Raw genomic sequence first — 21386 nt, 5'->3', positions numbered from 1 at the left:
CGATCGGTCTTCGAAATAAGTGACCATTCTGTGTTTAAATCGGCTTTAACTAACTTGATGGTAACATAGTACATGTAATTCTTGCGCCCTGCCGTTTATTCTTTTCAGCTTATGTGGTTGTTCAAACAGACCTGGTCTGCGTGGTATGCTTGTTTGCGTGGTATGCTTACTTTTATGCTTACTTTTATTCATTGCTCATAATTTCGTGTTAAATGACTGTTAATTTGTTTGATTGTATTTGCTGTAACCTACTGATTTGCGCGAGCCATATTTCTGTTCACATTTTTGTGTTACTTGTGACTGCTGTTCCTTTGTTATTTTGTCTATTGTACCCCACTCCCCTCTGTAATGCCCTCGGGCCCTGAGGGTACTGAAATAAATAAATAAATAAAACTTTTTGTAACGTCTTCAAAACTCTTCGTATAAGGCAGTTCTGGGGAAATTATGACGAACAACCCGCAGGTCTTCGGACCTATAATGCTCAAGAAGGCGTGCACCTTGCCGCCGTCGGGTACTCAGGGACGACGTAAGCCGCTCTGCGAATAGAGAAACATACTTTGTAAAGAGTGTACACTCAGGCCGTTCCGCGGAAGAGCGAAAAAGGGTCTGACCACCCGCCAGGCGGCCTATGTTTGCTTCCACTCTACTTCAAAGGTCGACAGCTTATCACAGGTCCACCGGGTTGCATCCAAGCGTTCTATTTCCAAATAGAAGCTGGTGCTGCGCCAGTCATGTGCCGCCGGTTACACCCACCTCACCGCGCTTTTCAACGCGTCTCCTCATTTTTCCGGTAAGTTGTTTCCTTTTGCCCCCAGGATTAATTTAGATGTTTTTTGAGATAAGAAAATTGTAGGAAGTCGTTTGTAATGCTGCGTGAAAGTATTTTGCACGCGTAGTATGTAATATGAGCTGTGAGTCATCTGTTTGTTGTCTTTTCCGGAAGAGCTTGTGCATTACTTCGAAAGCGTAATTTTCGAATAGTCACTGGCAACACGTTCGGTTTAAAAGACAGAATTTATCGATGGTTCACCCGTATCGTAACACAAATCTCTTATATGGCGTGGGTCGAAGAGTGTAATGCACATTTGAAATCGACCACGTAAAGATACCTTCGTCACACGGGAAGCGGGCAGTTTTGATCGTGATCGGTCAGATCTTAATCGGGCTTCAATATGCCCAGATATCGTTTGAGCCGCGTTTAGGAATAGTTGACTGCCCTCGGAGCATCGCAGTCGAGCTGCCCGATTGCGTTCTAAACCTACTGTGTGCTTTTTAGGTGTCATAGAGTGCTAGGAAACGAACAGCAAAAGAGAGAAGCCTAGATATAAACGAAAAAGGTTGTTTTAGACTGCAGTACAACAAATGCAAATGCGTTTCTCATATCTGTGTGAATACCACCGACTTTATGTATTTCAGATAATTTCAGGTGATTGGCATTGATAAACACAGCCGCGGTCAAAAATACGCGGCCCACGGCTCCGGCGCAAGGAGCGGATGCGGGGCCGCACCGCGGCGCTGCTACCTGCGTTGGGCGCTCAGTGCGAGGGTGTAGAGAGTGACGTCAAAGCTTCGCCCTCATTCTTCCCTGAACACGCCACACGGCTGATGAATGTTAAGTGCAGCGTTCAACTGTTTCCCGGCGGACGTTCCGTACGAAAGAGAGCTCTGCAATGCGTGCTGCGTGTGACTTTCATCGCCTACTCGGATATCTCGTATTCCCTATGCACAGAACGGCTACAGCAGGCGCGCGTTCTGCAGTTAATAATAATAATAATAATTGGTTTTTTGGGGGAAAGTAATGGCGCAGTATCTGTCTCATATATCCTTGGACACCTGAACCGCGCCGTAAGGGAAGGGATAAGGAAGGGAGTGAAAGAAGAAAGGAAGAAGGAGGTGCCGTAGTGGAGGGCTCCGGAATAATTTAGACCACCTGGCGATCTTTAACGTGCACTGACATCGCACAGCGCACGGGCGCCTCAGCGTTTTTCCTCCATAAAAACGCAGCCGCCGCGGTCGGGTTCGAACCCGGGAACTCCGGACCAGTAGTCGAGCGCCCTAACCACTGAGCCACCGCGGCGGGGCTTCTGCAGTTCGACTAAGCGCGTCTGCCTGCGAAGCGTTCAAGTTCGGTTCGCATTCTATACTTACGCGCGTCTCGCGTCCGGGTACGCCGGGCTCCAGTGCCCGGCGCTGGGTCGGGTTAACCCTAATTAGTAGCTGGAGCTCGCTCCTTTAAAAACGTTAATTCAAAGCTAAAAAAAATGTAAGCACGTTCCTGCTGCAACGAAATTACGAGTAACACACTACCAGAAACAAAACAGGGCTTCACCGAGTTCACAGACCGGGCTTCTGACGCGACAATAACTTGTTCTGCGCTATTTCTTGAGCACCGTAATGCCCTTGCACCAAGGCTCACCACGCATGGGCGCGTGGGGCATACGAGAGCGAAGCAGAATCGAGGCGGCAACGGCGAACCGCGCGCACTCCCCTTCAGCAGAACGCCGCACTTGACATTTATCAGCCGTGTGGCGTGCTCAGGGGAGAGAGAGGGCGAAGCTTTGTCGTAACTCCGTGCACCCTCGCACTGAGCGCCCGAAGCAGGCAGCAGCGCCGCGGTGCGGCCCCGCAGCCGCTCCTTGCGCCGGAGCCGTAGGCCGCGTATTTTTGACCGCGGCTGTACGTTTTTAAGCAATAATGCCAAATTGAAATATTTTTTTTCTGGAAAAAGTAACATACAAAGACTCTTTTCTGCGAACTTGAAAAATTTTGTTGCGTACTTCTGACCTACTTAGTGACATCTGTTGCGCTAGGGCTTTTCTAACTCCTGACCCTTGAACCGCTCTATCAGCGATCATTTTCCATCGCGATTAAAAGTCGATCCGGTCGAGGGCTGGATCACAATCGAAAATGCCCACGGGAAGGTATAAGAAAATCGTTGCGGAAACTGCGATCTACGCAATCATTACGACAGTGTGCGATAACTATAAAATGAAAGTTTATCACTGGTCCGTAGCGCATATAGGTACGGTCTGGAAGAAAACCATAGAGACAACCATTGACAACAGTCATTTTGTCATTGCTTTATAGACCAAAATCAGTTTACGTCAGCACGCTTCCGCAAGCGATTGAAGCTAAACATAATTTTTCATGAACGATATGTTAACATGCTTGCCTACAAACATTATAAATAACTGTCATCAGGGAGTTTATTTTTGTTTTTTATCTGTTTTTGCTGCGATATATTCCTCTTTGCCGTTTGATGAATGCAACAATCTTTACAGTGTACAGAAGCCCACACTAATATGCCACGGAGCGGATTAAATTACGGGAGCTACTGCTTCGTTTCATGGTGTGAGAACAACGGGCTAAGACAAAGGAAGTTGGGGATGAAGCTCTTATGCATTCCTCATGACAGCAGGTGATTGACGCCTGTTCTGTGTACTTTAAAGAAAATATAAAACAGTGCTGCTAATCTTTTGTTAGAACCGGCTACTATGCGTATGTTTTTTTTAGTCAGCCAGTGAAGCGAATAATTACAGGTTTATACTGCGCCAAAATTGTTTCAGGTCGAAGGCTTGGATCGAGTGTGCCAAGAGGGGCGGCCGGTTAGAAAAGTCACCGACCCAGCTATATACACCACCTACCGCACCTGCGGGGACCATTTCACCGAAGATGACTTCTTGGATCCCGGGATGACTTCGCTGAAGAAGACGGCTATCCCTACTGTTCAGCTTGCAGGATACTCGAATTGTGAGGTCGCTGAAGGTAATTTTCAGTGTGCGCTTCTCGTGTATTTAAACGATTGACAAAATCGCCCGGCCAATGAAGCTTTGAATTTTCTTTTCCTAGGCACAATTTATGATTACCCCAGAACCCACTCGATGTAATCCCAGCGATTGAAACGTACATATCGCAATGAAATATATAGAATTCGCCTTTTCTGGAATGTACGCTTCATCAATAGCAACTTAACATCCGCTTCAAGAAATCAGTGTCTGGCAGACAACTGGACCAATTTAAAGCCTGATGTCTGAATGTTTCTCATCGCTGCCAATAGAACACAGGGTTCGCTTACATGTACCCTTCGCTATGTTCATTATTGCGCTGATCATTCATTACATATTTCCTTCTCTGTGCTAGATTCAATAATTAGTGAAGATATTGACTTAATTCTGTACATGTAGATGCTTGTAGAAAGTTGTATTTTTTATTGTTCTCGAAGGCAACTGCAGCCTTTTTTGAAGAGACGATTTACGTTGTTGTTGTTGTTTGCCATTTGTCTATATTTGTCTTGTTTTAGAACAAGAGTGTGCAGCCCGAATGTGGATTTTTTTGCGTGGTGTCTGCACCTTTACCAAAAATCGCAATAATCGCCTTTTATGAAGAGTGCAAGCTTACTATTGTGTTACTATGATGTATTGAATATGCTGTGCTTGTATTTCTCAACAGCCTATAAACCTATGCCTATCGCTCAAAGCTGCTGATATGCAGGAATCTGGCGCGCTATACGTACTTTTTTAACAGCTTACTTGTGTCTAGCTGTTGACAACGCCTGTTATGTTGTTCGCACGATGTTTTAGATGATAAACTCGCAGAGCGTATGTGCAATATTTTTTGTTCGTGACATTGTGCCATCCGCTTTACCATAAGTTCTTTCCTGTTGGCTTTGTATTCTGATGTATATTATAAAATGTGTGTGATCTAGCATTATTTCTGTACAGTTGAAATTGTAAAAAAAAATAAACTCTTTGTGTGAAAACACTCCTTTGTATGTCTGCAACTGAAAGAGGCGGCTCAATGACGGCACAAAATTAAAGTAAGAACAGCTCTAATTGAATTATTCCAACCTGCATGAGCTAATTCAGCTTGCGTACTTCGAGAAGCTAGCTAGGTGGTATTTCGAGTAAAGGTCTGTGATCCTCTGCGATCCGACAGTTTACTACCTCTATATGTATTGCATGCTTAGAAATGAAATATTAAAGCCCTTGTTAACTTGGACGATGTAGTTGAATATTTTAATAGCCAAAGTTAAAGCAGAATCGAAAGAATTGCTATCGAAACCGAAGCTGAAACAGAGATGAAGCACGGCCTAAAATCTCGGAGGACGAAATTAGCGGTCTGACCACCCGCTCGGGGCGCTGGCGGCAGTGTAGTAGCTCAGCCGAAGGACCCTACGGGAGTGTCCGCTCTTTACGAGGTATGTTTCTCTATGCTCTTCGTACGAAGCCCAATCGCTGGCGCACTCGTCGAAAGGTTCCAACTGGCCCAGTCGCCCAGCGAAGTGCGTCACTGCTGCCCCGCCCCAGTCACGACGACAGTCACAGGCTCCGCACACTGCAAAAAGACAGTCTTCTTCACCGAGTGAAATTCGGAAACACTTGCCTTCCAAACTGAAGAACGACGTCTTCATGTCCCATCTTCGTCGCCAGTTGTGTGCGTTGTTCATGCGAAGGAGCAGACAAGTTTCCAGGGGAGAAGTGACGTTTATTGCCACATGCTCGTCGGTGCGTGGCTGGTCGAGATAAGTCCGCGTGCTGGTTGCGGCGCACGCCTCTTAGTCGTTTTGCGCGCCTGCGCATTAACGACTGCGGTGATAAGGCCGGACACCACATTTTCTTTTGCGCCATTCAACTTTATGTCAAAACGTAGCCCAAGATACTTAACTGAAAATGCTTATTTAACAGGTTTACACGTGTATGTACAGCAGTCAGATGCATGTAAGATTAATGGTTTCACAGAGAATTTTTTTTCATGCATTTGTGGAAACGTACAAGTTCTGTTTTAGCAGGGTTGATGCTAACTAAATTAGCTGCGCAGCAGTCCATCGCTTTACTTGCCTTAGTCTGTAAGGAGCTGTACGCGTCATATTAATTATTAATCATGGTTACAATGACCGTATCATCGGCGTATTGGCATACATAATCACCAATTGCAATCGACCAACCATTCGAAATGCTTCTTGTGCTAACGTCCAAGCGCTAACTTTCAAATGATGTCGGATTTTCTCCTTGATGAATGTGTTTAAGAAGGCCCCAAGTTTTTGTTTATTGGTTACTGTTTGCCTTCTCCTCTGGTAGAGCCCAATAAGGTGGCAGTTTGGGCTTGTTGGTAGTGTATGACGTATAAAATAGCGCAACAGCAGACAAGGACATGAAAAAACACACACGAGCGCTCGTGTCTGTTCTTTCATGTCCTTGTCTGCTGTTGCGCTATTTTATACGTCTGGTAGAGCGGGCGAGATTCGCCTCTATACGATAAACATTCGGAATGTTGCACAGCTGCATTTCTCAGTGACCACGAAGCTGCGCTCGGTTGCATGGCCGTTATTTCGCCGCTATAATTCGGCTCCACCGAGGGGCCTCGCTGCAGCTTGTGTTTAACAGACGCCTCCTGCATGGGCAGTGTGCTGGACACCCTGGTGTACTACAACCTCACCTACTCGAGCATCCTTCTGGGCGACCCGTACCTGAGCTTCGCGCTGGTGGCCGCCGCCGAGTATCCGGGCAGGCTTCTGGGCGTTGTGGCCGTCAACTACCTGCGCCGGAGGACGTCATACATCGCGCTCTACATCTTCGCCTCGCTTTGTTCGGGGGCAGCCATCTTCGTGCCGCCACGTGAGTCACGAAAGCCAAGAGCGACACACAAGCACGGAGTTTGCGCGTGTCTCCGATCTTCATCTGACCCTTCAATAGCATGCGACTTCGGGGCCTGCTGCCAGATGAGAAAAATGCGCAGGCAGAATTTACCACTTCACAGCTTCACAAAAACATTAGCCGTCTTAACGAACACCTATCTCCCGCCGGTCTCTCTGATTTTGACGCCTCATTCTCATTCAAACCGGCAAACAAACTCATAAAGTGCAGACGTTGCTGATATTTAATCCTTCCAGCCCTGAATGCTTTGTACATCTCTTGAAATTAGTTTATTGGCTATTTTTTTTTAGTTACCGCCCTTGTAACCGAAAAAGTGTAACGACATCGCGCGCAGGGGCGGGCGCTGAAAACGGGGACCCTGCCCTCATGCGACGACGCTAGGGCCAGTAACCGTAGTATTCATGTAGTCGGCTTATGCCTATCACCACACAAAAGTTTTCACCGACGATATCAACTTGATGAACCGGAGCGCTGAAGCTTAGGGAGCAATGAGCTCGCACGAAAAGCTTTGAAACAGTCTTTTTTTTCCACGAATCTGTGTACTCCCTCATTCCAATTGGTCGTACGGCAAAACATGTAGCTTGTAACATTTATGCTTTGTGGCCGCTCATAGCAAGTATCCCATTGGATCGTATCAAACATCTCACTACGTTTACCGCCCAAAAAAGTTCGGTTTTGTATGTGGGTGCTGTGCGGAATATGGTAGATCTCCTATACCTCTATGGTGACAGCTACTGCTATAATTCCTTGTCACTGTGTCCACTACACTCGCGGGCAAGGCCACTTCTGGACTCTTACATAGCTACGTCTACCAGTAAAAATTCGTTTTTCTTTGGTTCTGCTTCTGTTTCTACCTACAGATCTTTTTTAATTCTGCAACTTTGGTACTTCCGCGATCCAACACCACAGCATTTTTCTTAGAGAAAAAAAATCCGCGGCAAAACTTTTCGGTATTAAAAAAACGCTCACCAGTTTTATTAACATTCATTTGCTAGCATCGCTTGTGCGACAGCCTATGCGGGAAGCACTGACGCCCAGATATGAAGACGTATAAAGAGTCGCGCGCTACATTTATTATTATGGTGAGGGTATAAAATTTTATTTAGGCTGTCATCTAGAGTAAACTTGATAAACGTTACAATGTTACCAGCGCGCCTAAGGAAGCATTTGAGGGACAGAAAGCATCAGCATCCATGATTTCTTTTATGCGCCATCTTTTCCTGGTATTCAACGGAAGGCACGAAAAAGTGAAAAGTTCAGCCCATGTCAATAACAGGAGCTTTTTCTACCAATTTCACTGCTGATGATTGTGACTTTCATGAATATAGCCATTAAAAAAAATGTCCTAACATGAGCACACCAGGACAGAAAGAATGAATGCCACAAGCATGTAATGTATTTGAAGATGGAAGTTCCAGAAATACCTTAGCATATTTTTAAGCACCTGATGTTTTCGAAATTGAGCAGTAGTTAAGGAACTGCTCACGATTTCGGCGAGCCGGTGACGCATAGCAGGCAAACATCCCCAAGCGTAGACAGCTGGGTTATATGGTTCTGGGTAAAATTATAAGACATCATTCCAGCGTTTAGAGACACGCGGACAAAGAGAGTAGACACCACGAAGGCCGGGCCTAAACAATGCGTTTGGCATCACGACAAAACCACTCTCGTTGTCCGCAACCAGCAGGGCTAGATCCTTGTTCTTCAGATAATGGACAATGGACCTAACGTTGACCTTGGGGCAAGGGTGCGCCCTTTGCTGCAAACACTCAACGCCTTCAGCAGTACAGCGGTCCTGGTCATCTGAGCTGGATGCTGCCGCCGCATTTATGACAATAGACAGGAATCGCACGGGTTCCTTTTTAGTCTCAGTACGCAACTTTGGACCCCGACTCAGCACAGCTTGAACATTTTCAGGTAAAGAACACTCACCGATGCAGGTCACTTTGTTAGGCGCAGTTTGCTGCCGCACTTGAGCTTTCTTCAAGGCGCACAACTTAACAAAACACACATTCCAGAGCAATTCAGTAGTCCTTGCCTCTTCACGAGTAAGCGTCCCGAAAACTGGTTCACCATTCTGTAGGCATGATCGAAGCAGAGTAGCCGCGCGGGCTGTTCTGTAAATGCCTATTCTGCGTCCACAGCTCGGAGCACGAGATCTTCATCATCCATCTGGCATGCCGCGCAGATGGGAAGCTCGGCGTGGACTGGGCAAGAACACCAGGTATACCGAGGCGATGGCCGAGAGCGAACGTCAATTCCCTTGCACGACATGTGGTCACGGCTAGAAGGTTCACGGGGGTCGAGGAAGGATTCACACACATAAAGGGAGAGATGACAGGGTCCAGTGTACTAGAAAGAATAAGGCTAAGCGTAAAGAGCTGGACTAGTTCGTTCTGGATAAAATTATGAGACATCATTCCAGCGTACAGAAGCACATGAACAAAGAGTGTATACACCACGAACGCCCGGCCTAAACAATGCTTTTGGCATCACGACAACCGTGATCCTCGTGAACCTTCTAGCCATGACCACATGTCCTGCAAGGGAACTGATGTTCGCTCTCGACCATCGCCTCGTTCTACATGGTGTTCTTGCCCTGTTCACGCCGTGTTTTTCATCTGTGCGGCATGCCAGACGGATGATGAAGATCGTTCGCTCCGAGCTGTGGAGGCAGATTAGCATTTGCAGAACTGCCCGCTCGGCTACTCTGCTTCGATCATGCCTGAAGAGAATGGTGAACCACTTTTCTGGACGCTTACTCGTGAGGCGGCAAGGACTAGAGAATTGCTCTGGAATGTGTGTCTTGTTAAGTTGTGTGCCTTGAAGAAAGCTCAAGTGCGGCAGCAAGCTGCGCCTAACAAAGTGACCTGCATCGGTGAGTGTTCTTTACCCGAAAATGTTGAAGCTGTACTGAGTCGGGGCCCAAAGTTGTGTACTGAGCCTAAATAGGAACCCGTACGATGCCTCTCTATTGTCAAAAATGTGGTAGCAGCAGCCAACTCAGATCACCAGGACCGCTGTACTGCTGAAGGCGTTGAGTGTTTGTGGCAAAGGGCGCACCACTTACCCCCAAGGTCAACGTTTGGTCCACTGTCCATTACCTGAAGAACAGCGATCTAGCCATGCTGGTTGCGGACAAAGAGGGTGGTTTTGTCGTGATGCCAAACGCATTGTTTAGGCCCGGTGTTCATGGTATCTACTCTCTTTGTCTCGTGTGTTTCCGTACGCTGGAATGATGTCTCATAATTATACACTTCCCCAAGAAGCTCAGTGTCTCTAGAGTGCGCACAGTCAGTCCTCCCATTTGCGACTGTGACGCAGATGCCTCCTGGGCTCTGATGGCCACCGCTCTGCTTTCCAAGATGGGCATCATAGCCGCGCACTGCGTCAACGTGGTCCAGATAACCGAGCTATACCCGACCAAGCTACGAACAACCGCAATGGGCTTCACCATAACCATGAGCCGCGTGGGAGCCATCCTGGCGCCTTTCACCAAGGAACTGGTACGTTATTCCGCATGCAGGAAGGAAGGATGGCAGGCCTCTCCTTCCGAGCCTTGCCTTGATTTCTGGATACAGTGACGCGTCAGTACACTCTAAATACGAATACACCAGGTTAATAAGCGTTTCCTCTGAGAGGCGTACATGCCTGCGCTGGCGGATTTATGGTGGGGGGGGGAGAAAAAGGGGAGGAGTCAGCGAGAATTTTCGCCCAGGAGAAGTAAGCTGAGCACATGTTTTTCGTTTAAAACAGTCTAATTAATTATTGGAAGCCACCCCAAACAAATGTTTCGTTCTAAGATCCCTAAAAGCATCAGGTAGTATTCAGTGCGCCACAAGTTTATCAAACGCGCACAGCGAGCTTCCCTGGCGAAATTTCCATGTAAAGCAGCATGCAACCTCATCAAAGAGAGAAAAGTTAACTCGGTAGCCCCGCCCCATCGTATTAAAAGAAGTCACACATGCATATCTTTGCGGCACTATGCATTTATAGCATCTGATCGCCTTCCGAATAGACACCTTTAGCACACCGTGTACCGTGTTACCGTTACCGTAGTATCGGGAGCCCCCGCGCCGTCAGTGCACATGCGCAGATCGCCTTGTGGGCAGCAGGTACCTGGCAGCTGCGTGGACGCCTGGCGCCTCGGAACCAATCGGCGCGTGCGTACTGATGTTGGGTGGGCCCCCGGTGCTCTGGTAACGGTAACACGGTATGCTAAAGGTGTGTAATGTTTCTAGAGGGTGTAGCATTTCTACCGTTTCTCCAAGGAAGATGAATTTGTTTTAGGTGCTTTGCAATGTGAACGCGATACAAAGTAGAGGCGCAGGAAAAAGCAGCCAGGTAACAGAGTTTGCCGCGGAGGCGACTGCTCCGTCGGTTCCTGCGCATAGAGTGAGAGAGGCATAGAGTAATGACAGCGGGAACCCCTCCCCTTTATTAGAGGGGCAAACAGGCAGCAGGGGCATACCCAGATCTTTTCTACACAGAAAGCAGCGCACGTCAGAAGTGCATGCCTAGCCCTCTGGTTTGTAAGTTTGGAAAGAAATGTCCTGTGATTATCATGCGCCTTTTAAAGGCAAAAGCTTTTACTACTTTCGTCGGAGCGATTTCGCCGTCGCCGCATGTTTGATCTTGAACGTCTTTGGTGAGCCGCTGCTGTCGCAGCGCATCACGTGACTTCCCCGCGCCGTTGAGCCGAGTCTTCGCCGTCGCTGCTCCGGGACTCCACAGCCGTGGAGCGGCTGCTTCCTGGTCACGCGATTTAGCCGAACATGCGCTGGATAAAAAAAAAATTAGCTGCGGTTTAACCACTGCTGAACCAAGTGAGAGAGCGAAAGCTGAGGTGTATCGAGCAAGTAGACGCGGCTTGGCGTCTGTAGCGTTGAGTGCGTTCCGCAGCTCTCCCACCATGCCACCTTACCAGGTGGGAGTTAAATTAATAGTTGATCGCGAGAGGTTGGTCAGCCATTGAGCGCCACGGCTATTGCTGTAGTGCCGTGTGTCCGTCACAACGTTGTTAGCGCTAATGCATGCAGCCCACATCTCTCTCTCACCGCCATCGCGTACATACCTCAAAGCGCGATTGATGCGTCCACTGACCCATGGAGCAAGTTATGCGCGCTTTTTTTTCCTCAAATCGTCGGAATCTAGAACGTCGTCGCAGCCAACGCCAATAAACACAATGAACGCCGACGGTTCTCGCTTTTGATATCATAAATTACAGCCTAACTTTTTTTATTGGCTAATATTCTGTGTCCCCGCCGCACTGCGGATGCCTGATACTTGTTCGTGTCCCTTTATCAAGGATAGCGCTATTCAATAACTGTCCGTACCTTGCCTCGTCTGTTGTTTATTTCGAGCTTTATGATATCCATCTTTGCACACGCACTGTACAGCAGCTCAGCCGGAGATAGCTAGCACCTCCTTCAGTGGCTCTCATGAGTGCTGACGCGGCGGAGCATGCGTTGCTTAAAAAGCGGATGCAATCAGACTTCTTTACTTCCGCTTTACGTCCACATTTCATGAAGCAGATATCTAAAGATTCTCACGCCTTCACTGTTACTAAGACAACCAGGGAAGTAAAGCTGGGTCAGCAATGTGCGCTGACGTCTTACAAGTCTCACTGTGGCTAGCTCAGCTTTATCTTAGAATTTTGGAATTTTCACTGCGGCGGCTCTAAACATCATGCAGAAAAGGAGCATCCGCAATTGTTACATGGGTTCAAGACAATTATGAAGCACTATTTATATGCCCAAAGCAACTTACAACAGCCCTGCTAACCAAATTACGTTCATGATCAAAGACGTTTCAGCAGTCTTCATGTTTCAGTTTAGGACTTTCATCGCGTTGTCCATGTGGGTAATGCTACAGCTACCCACGAGCGCGAACATGCACAATGCTACATCCTCATTCTTTAAATATCACAAGTGACGACTCGATTCTTCCTTTTCATAGCTATAAGAGTAACCTAACTAGGAAATTCGGAACGTGCTTTGTTTCTTCTCGTTTTATTCATGTTGTGAATAAATAGTTTACCTTCTCCTCTTCTTCGAGTAACGTGAATGTTTGCGTGTTAGAACCACCGGGCCATCAAGAAACCGCAATTTCATAATCAGCAAGGTGTTTCCTGTCATCAGCACCTTGAAGGGGGAAACTCAACTTGCGTGGTAATCGCTGACCACCCTGAACGGTCGTCCGTACAGGTAGGGGTAAAATTTCGACGTAACACAGATGATGGCAAGGCACTCCTCAGATGTCGAATGGTTTGGTTCCTATTTAAAGGGCATGTCTATCTTTTTCATTTGGGTCAGAGGCTCGGCGATGCACGAAAAGTTCTTGGCAAGTCGTTGGTAATACGCGCAGAGTCCGAGGAATCTGCGCGCAGCTTTCTTATCGCCAGCGGCGGAAACAGTGCGATAGCAACTGTTTTCTGCGCGTCCGGACCTAGGTTGCAACACAATTTTTAAATTTTCTCTTACATGATAGAGACTCTTTTGGTTATTTGTTTAGAAGTGATGGTAGGTTACGTTTTCATGACTGATACCTGTATTGGTGCGGAAGTAGAAAACTGACCAATATGGAAGGCTCTAATGCACAAATTTGTTCGTTGCTGTAATGGTGCCACAAGCTTAATAAAATTTGCAGATTCTGCGAAGGAGAAATAAACCCGGTTGAACAACTGATGTTCATAATTGTGTATGAATCTAAAGATGCCGAATTTCGGGAATCGTTTCTTTGTGGCTGTCTTTACGTCAATGGTTCCCAAATAACGCAAAGCTTTTTTCTGAAGCACAATTATTTTACCAATATTTAGTTTTTTTTTTGTGGAGACCCACATAAGACTACAGTAATATATGTGAGGTGAGAATAGCGCATGGTATAACTGATGTTTAATTTGTTCAGTTGAGATATTTCGAAGCAGGACAGAGTGCCTGCTACCGCAGAGAGCTTCTTGTACACATTGTTGATGTGGTGATCGCGGATTAAGTGAGAGTTCAGAGTAACAACAAGGACCTTATGTTCATCTAGTATTGTGACATGGTCATTCATATAACGGATCAAATTTTCTAGTGGCAATGTTTTATTTCGTGGTCTAAACAGTAAGGCTTTAGTCTTTGCAGGATTAATTATACTGCGGTTAGACTGGGACCACCGTGCCAGTTTTTCGAGCGTTCTGTTGCACTGAAGGACTAGGTCATTTGGATGCTTTGGTTAAGGGAGACGAAGGCTATACTAAAGTCAATGAACAGACCTATAGTAAAGAGATGTTTTGAACTGTCTGTTCTTTAAGTAGAAGTAAGGCCATTTCTGTCGAACGTGATTTCCTAAACCCATATTGGCAATCAGTTATTACGTTGTTTTTCTCAAATAAATTAATAAATCTATCAAATATATCCTTTTCAAGTCATTTGCAAAACACTGGTAGGATAAATATTAGCCTGTAATTATTCACCACATAATTATCGCCTCCTTTGTGCACTACAGTAATCCTAGCCTTCTTCATACCACCGGGAAAAAAGCTGCAAGAGGTAAGTTACAAATGTTGAATAAACATATGGAATGTATTCTATTACAATTTTCACTAGCCTCATTTGTTTGTTATTGGGATTTAAAGCTTTACTATTATTCATGTCAGTGGATGTATGCTGAACTTCCTGGGTTTCAGTAGGCTCAAGAAACAAACTGTGAGTGAGACTGTAGTTCAGTTCGCATATGTTTGGTGGGCCTAAATTAGCTGCCGGGGCCATATTAGCAAAGTGCCAGGTGAAGTGATCAGCACACAACTCTTCGCCCGTTATTAACTATTGTTTTTGGCGGTACAATCTTCTGTCGGTCAAGAATTTCATTTACAATATTCCATACGGCAGGTAGGATTTAAGCTAAAAGGTTTTTGTAGTACAAACGTTTTGGCTCTTTAAGTGCCGCGTTTAGTTTATTTCGCATAGTCTTAAAATCCTTGAGCTGGCCTTCACATTGCAAGCATAAAAAAGGTCGTTCTTTTCTTTGATACATTTTAGAACTTCTGAAGTCACCCAGGGTTTCTTAGTTTTCCGAGATCGCATTTTTTTGTTCTAAGCGGGAACTGTTTCTCGTAGAAGAGAAGGAAAGCTTCAAAGAATGTCGAATAGGCTCTGTTACCATCTTACGAGAGCACAAAGTTGGGCTAGTTGGTTGATACGCATACTGAAGAAGTTGGCGCGGAAAAACGAGTGCAAGCGAGACAAACAAAGACGAGCGCTACTCACAACTGGCGGTTTATTCCAGACATAGGCTCTAATGAATAGCAAAACCAACAAGAACAAAACGAAAAACAAAAACGTCATGAACATCACGCTAATCCCAATGATTTCGTCAAAAAGAGACACTCCCTATCAGAGAAGCAGACGGAAGTCTGACAAACGCACTTATCTCCATTGATGCGCATATGTAAGGCCTCCATGAGCTACAGCGTGAGTTGGTCGCTGTGCCTAAATAGGATGGTCGTTTTTTCGAAAAGCAGTTTGCATTGGATTTTCTTTTTCTTGTCGTTTGTGCTGCCCGTGCGGCAATGTTTAGGGAGATTATCAAGGGAGGCTCCCCCGAGCAATCTTCGGCGTTCTCCTAATCTTTCGTTGACGCATCGTCCAGTTTGGCCGATGCATTGTGTGCCACAGGATAACGGCAATTTGTACACTCCACTCTGGCGCAGGTAACGAACAGGGCTTTGTGTTTGATGCTGCATTCATTTTTGTTTTTCGTACCGTTCTCTTGCCTTCTTCAATCCGGCTGTGCACCTGTGAACGGATTGCTCCCAACTTACGAGGGGCGGAAAACACAGTCGGAATCTCGTAACGCCCTGCTATATTTTTAAGTCCATGTGCCAAAGCTATGCACGTATGGTATGACGGCAAAACTTCGACGTTCGGTTTCCCGGAGTTTGGGTCGAGACCCATCCTTGATCCTTAGTCAGACTTCCATCTGCTTCTCTGAGCAGGAGTATCTGTTCCTGACCAAATCATTGGGATTCACGGAGTAACTTGTGATGTTCCGAACGTTTTTTGTTTTGTTCTTGTTGGTTTCAATATTTATTCGAGCATATGTCTGGAATAAAGCTCCAGTTGTGAGTAGCGCTCGTCTTTGTCTCGCTTGTCTTCGTTTTTCTGCGCCAACTTCTTCAGTATGCATGTCAACCAACACTACCAAACTTTCTGCTCTCCTAAGTGTAATTTCTAGTACATCTGGTTCTTTTTTCTGTAATTTATTTAACTTCAATGACCCAGCAGTGGTTGTTGCAGCCGTTTCTGTGTGCGCGTGCAAGGCGAGGATTTTTCCTGGCATTCTCGCTATGGTCTGTGTCCTACAGATGTGTTTGTGCTCACAGCGTTCTTGGAACCCTCTGCTGAACACCGAAAACGACTGTGCCGAATGTTGAGGTCGAGTGGTGCAGGCAAGCTAGATTTTTTAAGGACCAGCTGCATGTTGTCAGTGAGAAAACAAACGACAAATGACTGGATATTCCGTCACTGGACTGTCACTTCGTCGTGCTTGACTGAGCTGCTCTGGAATTGTGTTCTCCCAACGTTGCCAAGACCACAAAAGACTCAGAGACCGATTCAGGACGTCGTGACACTGGGAAACGCTGAGGTTCCTGCCCAACACCTGGAAGTCCTCAAGCGTGGTCCGAAGTTGGGCCTGCCTTTGGTGCTTAAACCAGCTGAAAAGATAACAGCTGCGCGGACAATTTCGCGGCTCTCGCGCAGTGAGGTCCAGGCAAGATGCTCCGAGGAATGCGTCGACGTGGTGGCAAGGACCCATGAGAAGAAGAAAGAAAAAGTTGGAGCACTTCTCGGCTTTTCGACATCTTGACATCTGCCAGGTTGCGAGTACTTTGTGCGGATAAGCTAGGGGGGTCCGTGCTTATTCCTGAAGGAATGTTCGCGGAGAAAGCCGAGGCAGCTTTCGCGAAGAACTTCAGAGATTGACTACAAGGAGAAGATAAAGGAAGAAGCTCTCGCTTTGGTGCTCCGACACAACATGGAGAAACTAGCGAGTGGCATCAAGAAGGCTCTAGACCCTCATTTAGCCGCGTTTTTTACGGCAAAAACCCACAAGGAAAGAATTCCGTTCCGAGCAGTCATGTCCGAGAGGAACACTTGGCAATTATTGATGACCATGTACCTTCAGAAGCAGCTGGGGAGCCCGAGCGTCGAGGACCCTTTCATGGTTGCAAATTTTGAGGCAGTGGTGAGTCTTCTCAGCAACAGTAACCTAAGACAGTATCCCGCTTTCAGCGTGGACATTGAGGACTTGTACTACTCAATGTCAAATAACGATATTGTCAGGACTCGGTAGAACCCCGAGGAGAGCTGAAGGTAAAACGGTTTACTGGTTAACCAGAAAAAGTCCCTGCGCACTTCAGCTTCTCCTTATTCTTGCCTCGCGCTCGTAGACCAAGTCTTCATCTTTGGCGTCTTCTTGCATGCGGCATTTTCCCCCCTCCTCAGGAAGCATAGTCTCGATGGTAACAAAAGGAAGTAGGAGGTCAAGATCAGTACGAGTAGTACGGATTCATACATACAACGTGGACGACGTCGACTTGTTGCTGGCGTCGCTTGGATGTCGATAACCCGTCCGGCACCACCTCATACGTCACGTCGGTTTAACGTCGCAGCACAACATAGGGCCCGAAGTACCGCCGTAATAATTTTTCGGAGAGTCCAAGACGGCGAATACGCGTCCAGACCCACACTTTGTCGCCAGGTTCATACATGACATGTCGGTGGCGAAGATTGTGGCGTCGTGCGTCAGCCTCCTGCTGAGTTCTGATGCGCACATGCGCTAGTTGGCGAGCTTCCTCTGCGCGCTGTGCGAATTCCTCGGCGTCCTGATCGACATCATCGCCGTCGGCATTCAGGAGCAGCATGGCATCTAGCATAGTTGTCACTGGTCGGCCATGAAGAAGGCTGAAAGGCGTCATGCGAGTGGTGTCTTGTTGTGCCGTATTGTAGGCGAACGAGACGTAGGGAAGAAATTCGTCCTAATTCTTGTGGTCTACGTCCACGTACATACAGAGCATGTCGGCGATGGTCTTATTGAGGCGCTCCGTCAATCCATTGGTTTGGGGGTGATAGGACGTCGCTTTACGATGACTGGTACCGCTCAGGCGGAGAACGGTTTCCAAAAGCTCTTCCGTAAAGGCAGTTTCTCGGTCAATTATAATTAGTGCAGGAGCGCCATGCCTGAGGACAATGTTCTCAACGAAGAACCGAGCTGCTTCGGCGGCGGTACCCCTGTGCAGAGCCTTTGTCTCCGCGTAGCGAGTTAGATAATAGGTGGCGACAATTATCCATTTATTCCCGGCAGTAGACATCGGAAATGGTCCCAGGAGATCCATGCCAATTTGCTTGAAAGGTGTCTTTGGCACTTGAAGAAGGTGGAGTAGACCGGCTGGTTTTTCAGGGGGTGTTTTACGACGTTGGCAGTCTACGCGCGTCCGTACATAGTGCTTCACTGTCACCGGTAGTTTCGGCCAGTAGTATCCGCGCTGTACTCTAGCCAACGTGCGGGTGTAGCCTAGGTGGCCGGCGGTTGGCTCGTCGTGACACGCTTGCAAGACTTCCGTGCGAAGAGCTGTTGGGACGACGAGTAGATGACTGTTCCCCCCAGGACGGAAGTTCTTCTTGTAAATTACGTCGTTGCGAAGAAAGAATGACGAGAGGCTGCGGGCGAAATTCTTAGGCACATCCGTAGTTCGCTGCTCCAAGAAACCAATAAGAGGGAGCAATTCCTTGTCCTCTCTCTGCTGTTGGGCAAGAGTTGCGTCATCTATGACTCCTAAAAAAGCAGTGTCCTCATCGGTCATTGTGGAGGGTCCGACTGGTGCTCGCGAAAGGCAGTCAGCATCCACATGCTTCTTTCCGGATTTGTAAATAACCGTCATGTCGAACTCTTGTAACCGAAGGCTCCAACGCGCGAGTCTCCCTGAAGGGTCCTTTAAGTTCGTCAGCCAACAGAGAGAGTGATGGTGGCTAACGACTTGAAAGGGGCGAGCGTACAAGTAAGGGCGGAATTTCATAACCGCCCATACAACTGCAAGGCATTCCTTTTCTGTTGCCGAGTAGTTCGCTTCAGCTTTAGACAGAGTCCTGCTGGCATAAGCAATCACTTTTTCCACACCATCCTGGCGCTGCACCAATACAGCACCTAAACCCGCATTGTTGCATCGGTATGAAGCAGAGTAGGGGCGTCGTCATCAAAGTGCGCCAGGACAGGTGGCATCTGTAGGCGTCTCCGGAGTTCATTAAAAGCTTGGTGCTCTTCTTCACCCCAGCGAAAGACAGCGTTGTCGCGTGTCAGTGAAGTTAATGGCCAGGCAATTCGTGAGAAGCCAGCAATAAATCGACGATAATAGGCGCAAAGCCCCAGGAAGCGCCTAAGCGTCTTTTTGTCCGTAAGTGTTGGGAACTTAGCGATTGCGGTGAGCTTTTCTGGGTCAGGCCGGACACCTTCTTGGCTAACAACGTGTCCTAAGAATTGCAGCTCCTCGTAACCAAAGTGGCACTTCTCGGGATTTAGTGTGCGGCTCGCAGATCGTATGGCCTGAAAAACAGCTACCAAACGGCGCAGATGCTCCCCGAAGGTTCCCGAAAACACGATCACGTCGTCAAGATACACCAGGCATGTTTGCCACTTGAGTACTGAGAGCACAGTGTCCATCAGCCTCTGAAATGTTGCTGGTGCCGAGCTTAAACCGAATGGAAGAACCTTAAACTCATACAATCCGTCAGGAGTGATGAATGCTGTCTTTTCCCGATCCCTCTCATCTACTTCAATTTGCCAATATCCACTTTTCAAATCCATTGAAGAGAAGTAACATGCATTTCGTAGCCCATCAAGGGAACCATCGATGCGAGGGAGGGGGTACACGTCTTTTTTGGTCACTTGATTGAGCTTGCGGTAGTCAATGCAAAATCGTAAGCTGCCGTCATTTTTCAGGCCAGATATCTTTCAAGCCAACCTCTCTGCCTTTCAAGTCAATAAACACTCTCTCTCTCTAGACGTGTAGATCGCAGTCGGTGGAACACCGGTGAAGGGTCGGTCGTACTAGAGACTTTTAGCAGAGCGGGCCAGCGGCCAGCGGAGAGGAGCGGACGAGAGAGGGCGCCAGTGCACATGCGCAGAACGCTCAGTCTGCCAGCGGGTTTACGGCGTTGCGCGCTCGCCCGCTCATCTCGTCTTTCCAGCGGAGATCGCCCAGCGAGTGCGAGCGAGCGAGCGTCGTCGAGCACTAACATGGCGGCCTTCCGTGCGGACGTTGCTGCGTCGGCTTCATCGAGCACGGGCGCGGCGCAAGCACGCCTGCAAGCAAGGAAGCCACGCAAATGTTTCAGCGCGCAAGACGACATTTGCCTTCTGCGGGAAGTGGCCGCGACAAGGCCATTCGGGGACGAGCTCAAGTGGGTGAGCGTCCTCGCGAGCGTTAACAGGGCGGTAGGCCGAGAGCTAACGCTTCGCGGGATAAAAGATTGCGTAGATCTTCTCGTCGGCTACTGGAGGCGGCAAGACGCGAGGAATCTCAAAAAGTGAGTGTGTTTTTGTTTGTTCTCTCTGCAGCTCTGGCGCACATGTTTATGTGGCGTGCATTTTCTGGCCTATTCAGATCGGGGACCGAAGACCAGTACACTGAAAAGGAGCAAATTCTTCAGGACCTCTCCGACTACGCGCGGGCTGTACAGTACGAGCCAAGGATTGCCCCAAGGAGTGCAGGCTGCGCAGTGCGTTGGAAGAAGCCAGGAACGGCTCATGACGCCTCAAGGACTAGTAGGGCAGCTCAGGAACGACGAGGTGCGAGCCAGTTAGATGAACTTGCTGGCGACTGCTCCTATTTAACCGAGCCAGCTTCGCAAATTTGCGTAGCTGTTGAGAACGACGGTAAGTTTTTGTCATGCCTGCATCTAAGTTCGCCTTCTTGTGTTGTCTATTTCGACCGGATAACTCTAAAGCCGCATGCACGGCCCGTAAGCTCGCGTACTGGGCTTCCTACAAGTAGCCCATGTGTGCACACATGAAACACTCGAATTTTCATGTAGTTGTCTGTGTTCTAGCTTGTTTTCTCTTTCTCTGAGCCTCTCGGGAGGGGTGGGGGAGGGTTCAACGCATGACTGTGCACAGAGGTGTATCACAGGCTGCTGCGTGCCCACTCTTTGCGGACTGAATCAAATGATAGCGGAGCTGACAGTTGCATGCCAGTTGGCTGAGCTTTTTATCGCACCTAGTGATAGGTGAAGATTATGTTAGCGCGACTTGTATACAGAGTTGCCTAATTCTGGCACCCCAGACAAAACAAATTAGGTTATAGAAGGATCTGGGGCATCATGAGCTGATTTCGAAGTCTAACTGCTTGGCCCATAGGAAGTATTACAGCTGAAACGGGACAAAAATTCATGTCCGGTTTAAAATCCTTGTAGCAGCTTCCATTGCTGGCCAGGCCAAACTTCACGTGAAGGAGCGCTTGTAAAATCTAGTTAGGAACTTTATTTGTCAGGATGTTTTAGTGACAGAGACCTAGCTTAACACTCGTTCGACGGCGACGTTTCATAAGTGAATGACAACAGAGTGCCAGCTCAGACATCATTGGGAACGTCAGCTTGCCGGCAACATTTTACATACATTTTATATTTTACATACATACAATATACATTTCTCAAGCTTACCCAGAATTCATTTTGAACCAGGTAGGCAATGGCAGAT

At 47.6% G+C, this 21386-nt stretch overlaps 1 protein-coding gene across 5 annotated transcripts in view; it reads left to right on the top strand.

The window, feature by feature from the left end:
• Positions 1-21386, top strand: part of LOC144116039 (organic cation transporter protein-like) — a 402188-nt gene that overhangs the window by 266990 nt on the left and 113812 nt on the right. For all 5 annotated transcript variants that reach the window (XR_013311687.1, XR_013311688.1, XM_077650703.1 and 2 more), the window contains exons 9-10: positions 6403-6614; positions 9978-10159. Coding sequence is in view for 3 of the 5 variants with exons in the window: in XM_077650703.1 (XP_077506829.1) it covers positions 6403-6614; positions 9978-10159 (394 nt within the window). In the remaining 2 variants the exon portion in view is untranslated. The remainder of the gene's footprint in view (positions 1-6402; positions 6615-9977; positions 10160-21386) is intronic.

This window comes from Amblyomma americanum, chromosome 1 (assembly GCF_052857255.1).
Source record: "Amblyomma americanum isolate KBUSLIRL-KWMA chromosome 1, ASM5285725v1, whole genome shotgun sequence".
Classification (NCBI taxonomy): domain Eukaryota; kingdom Metazoa; phylum Arthropoda; class Arachnida; order Ixodida; family Ixodidae; genus Amblyomma; species Amblyomma americanum.
The sequence above is the reverse complement of the archived record's forward strand: the minus strand, read 5'-3'. Positions and strand labels throughout refer to the sequence as shown.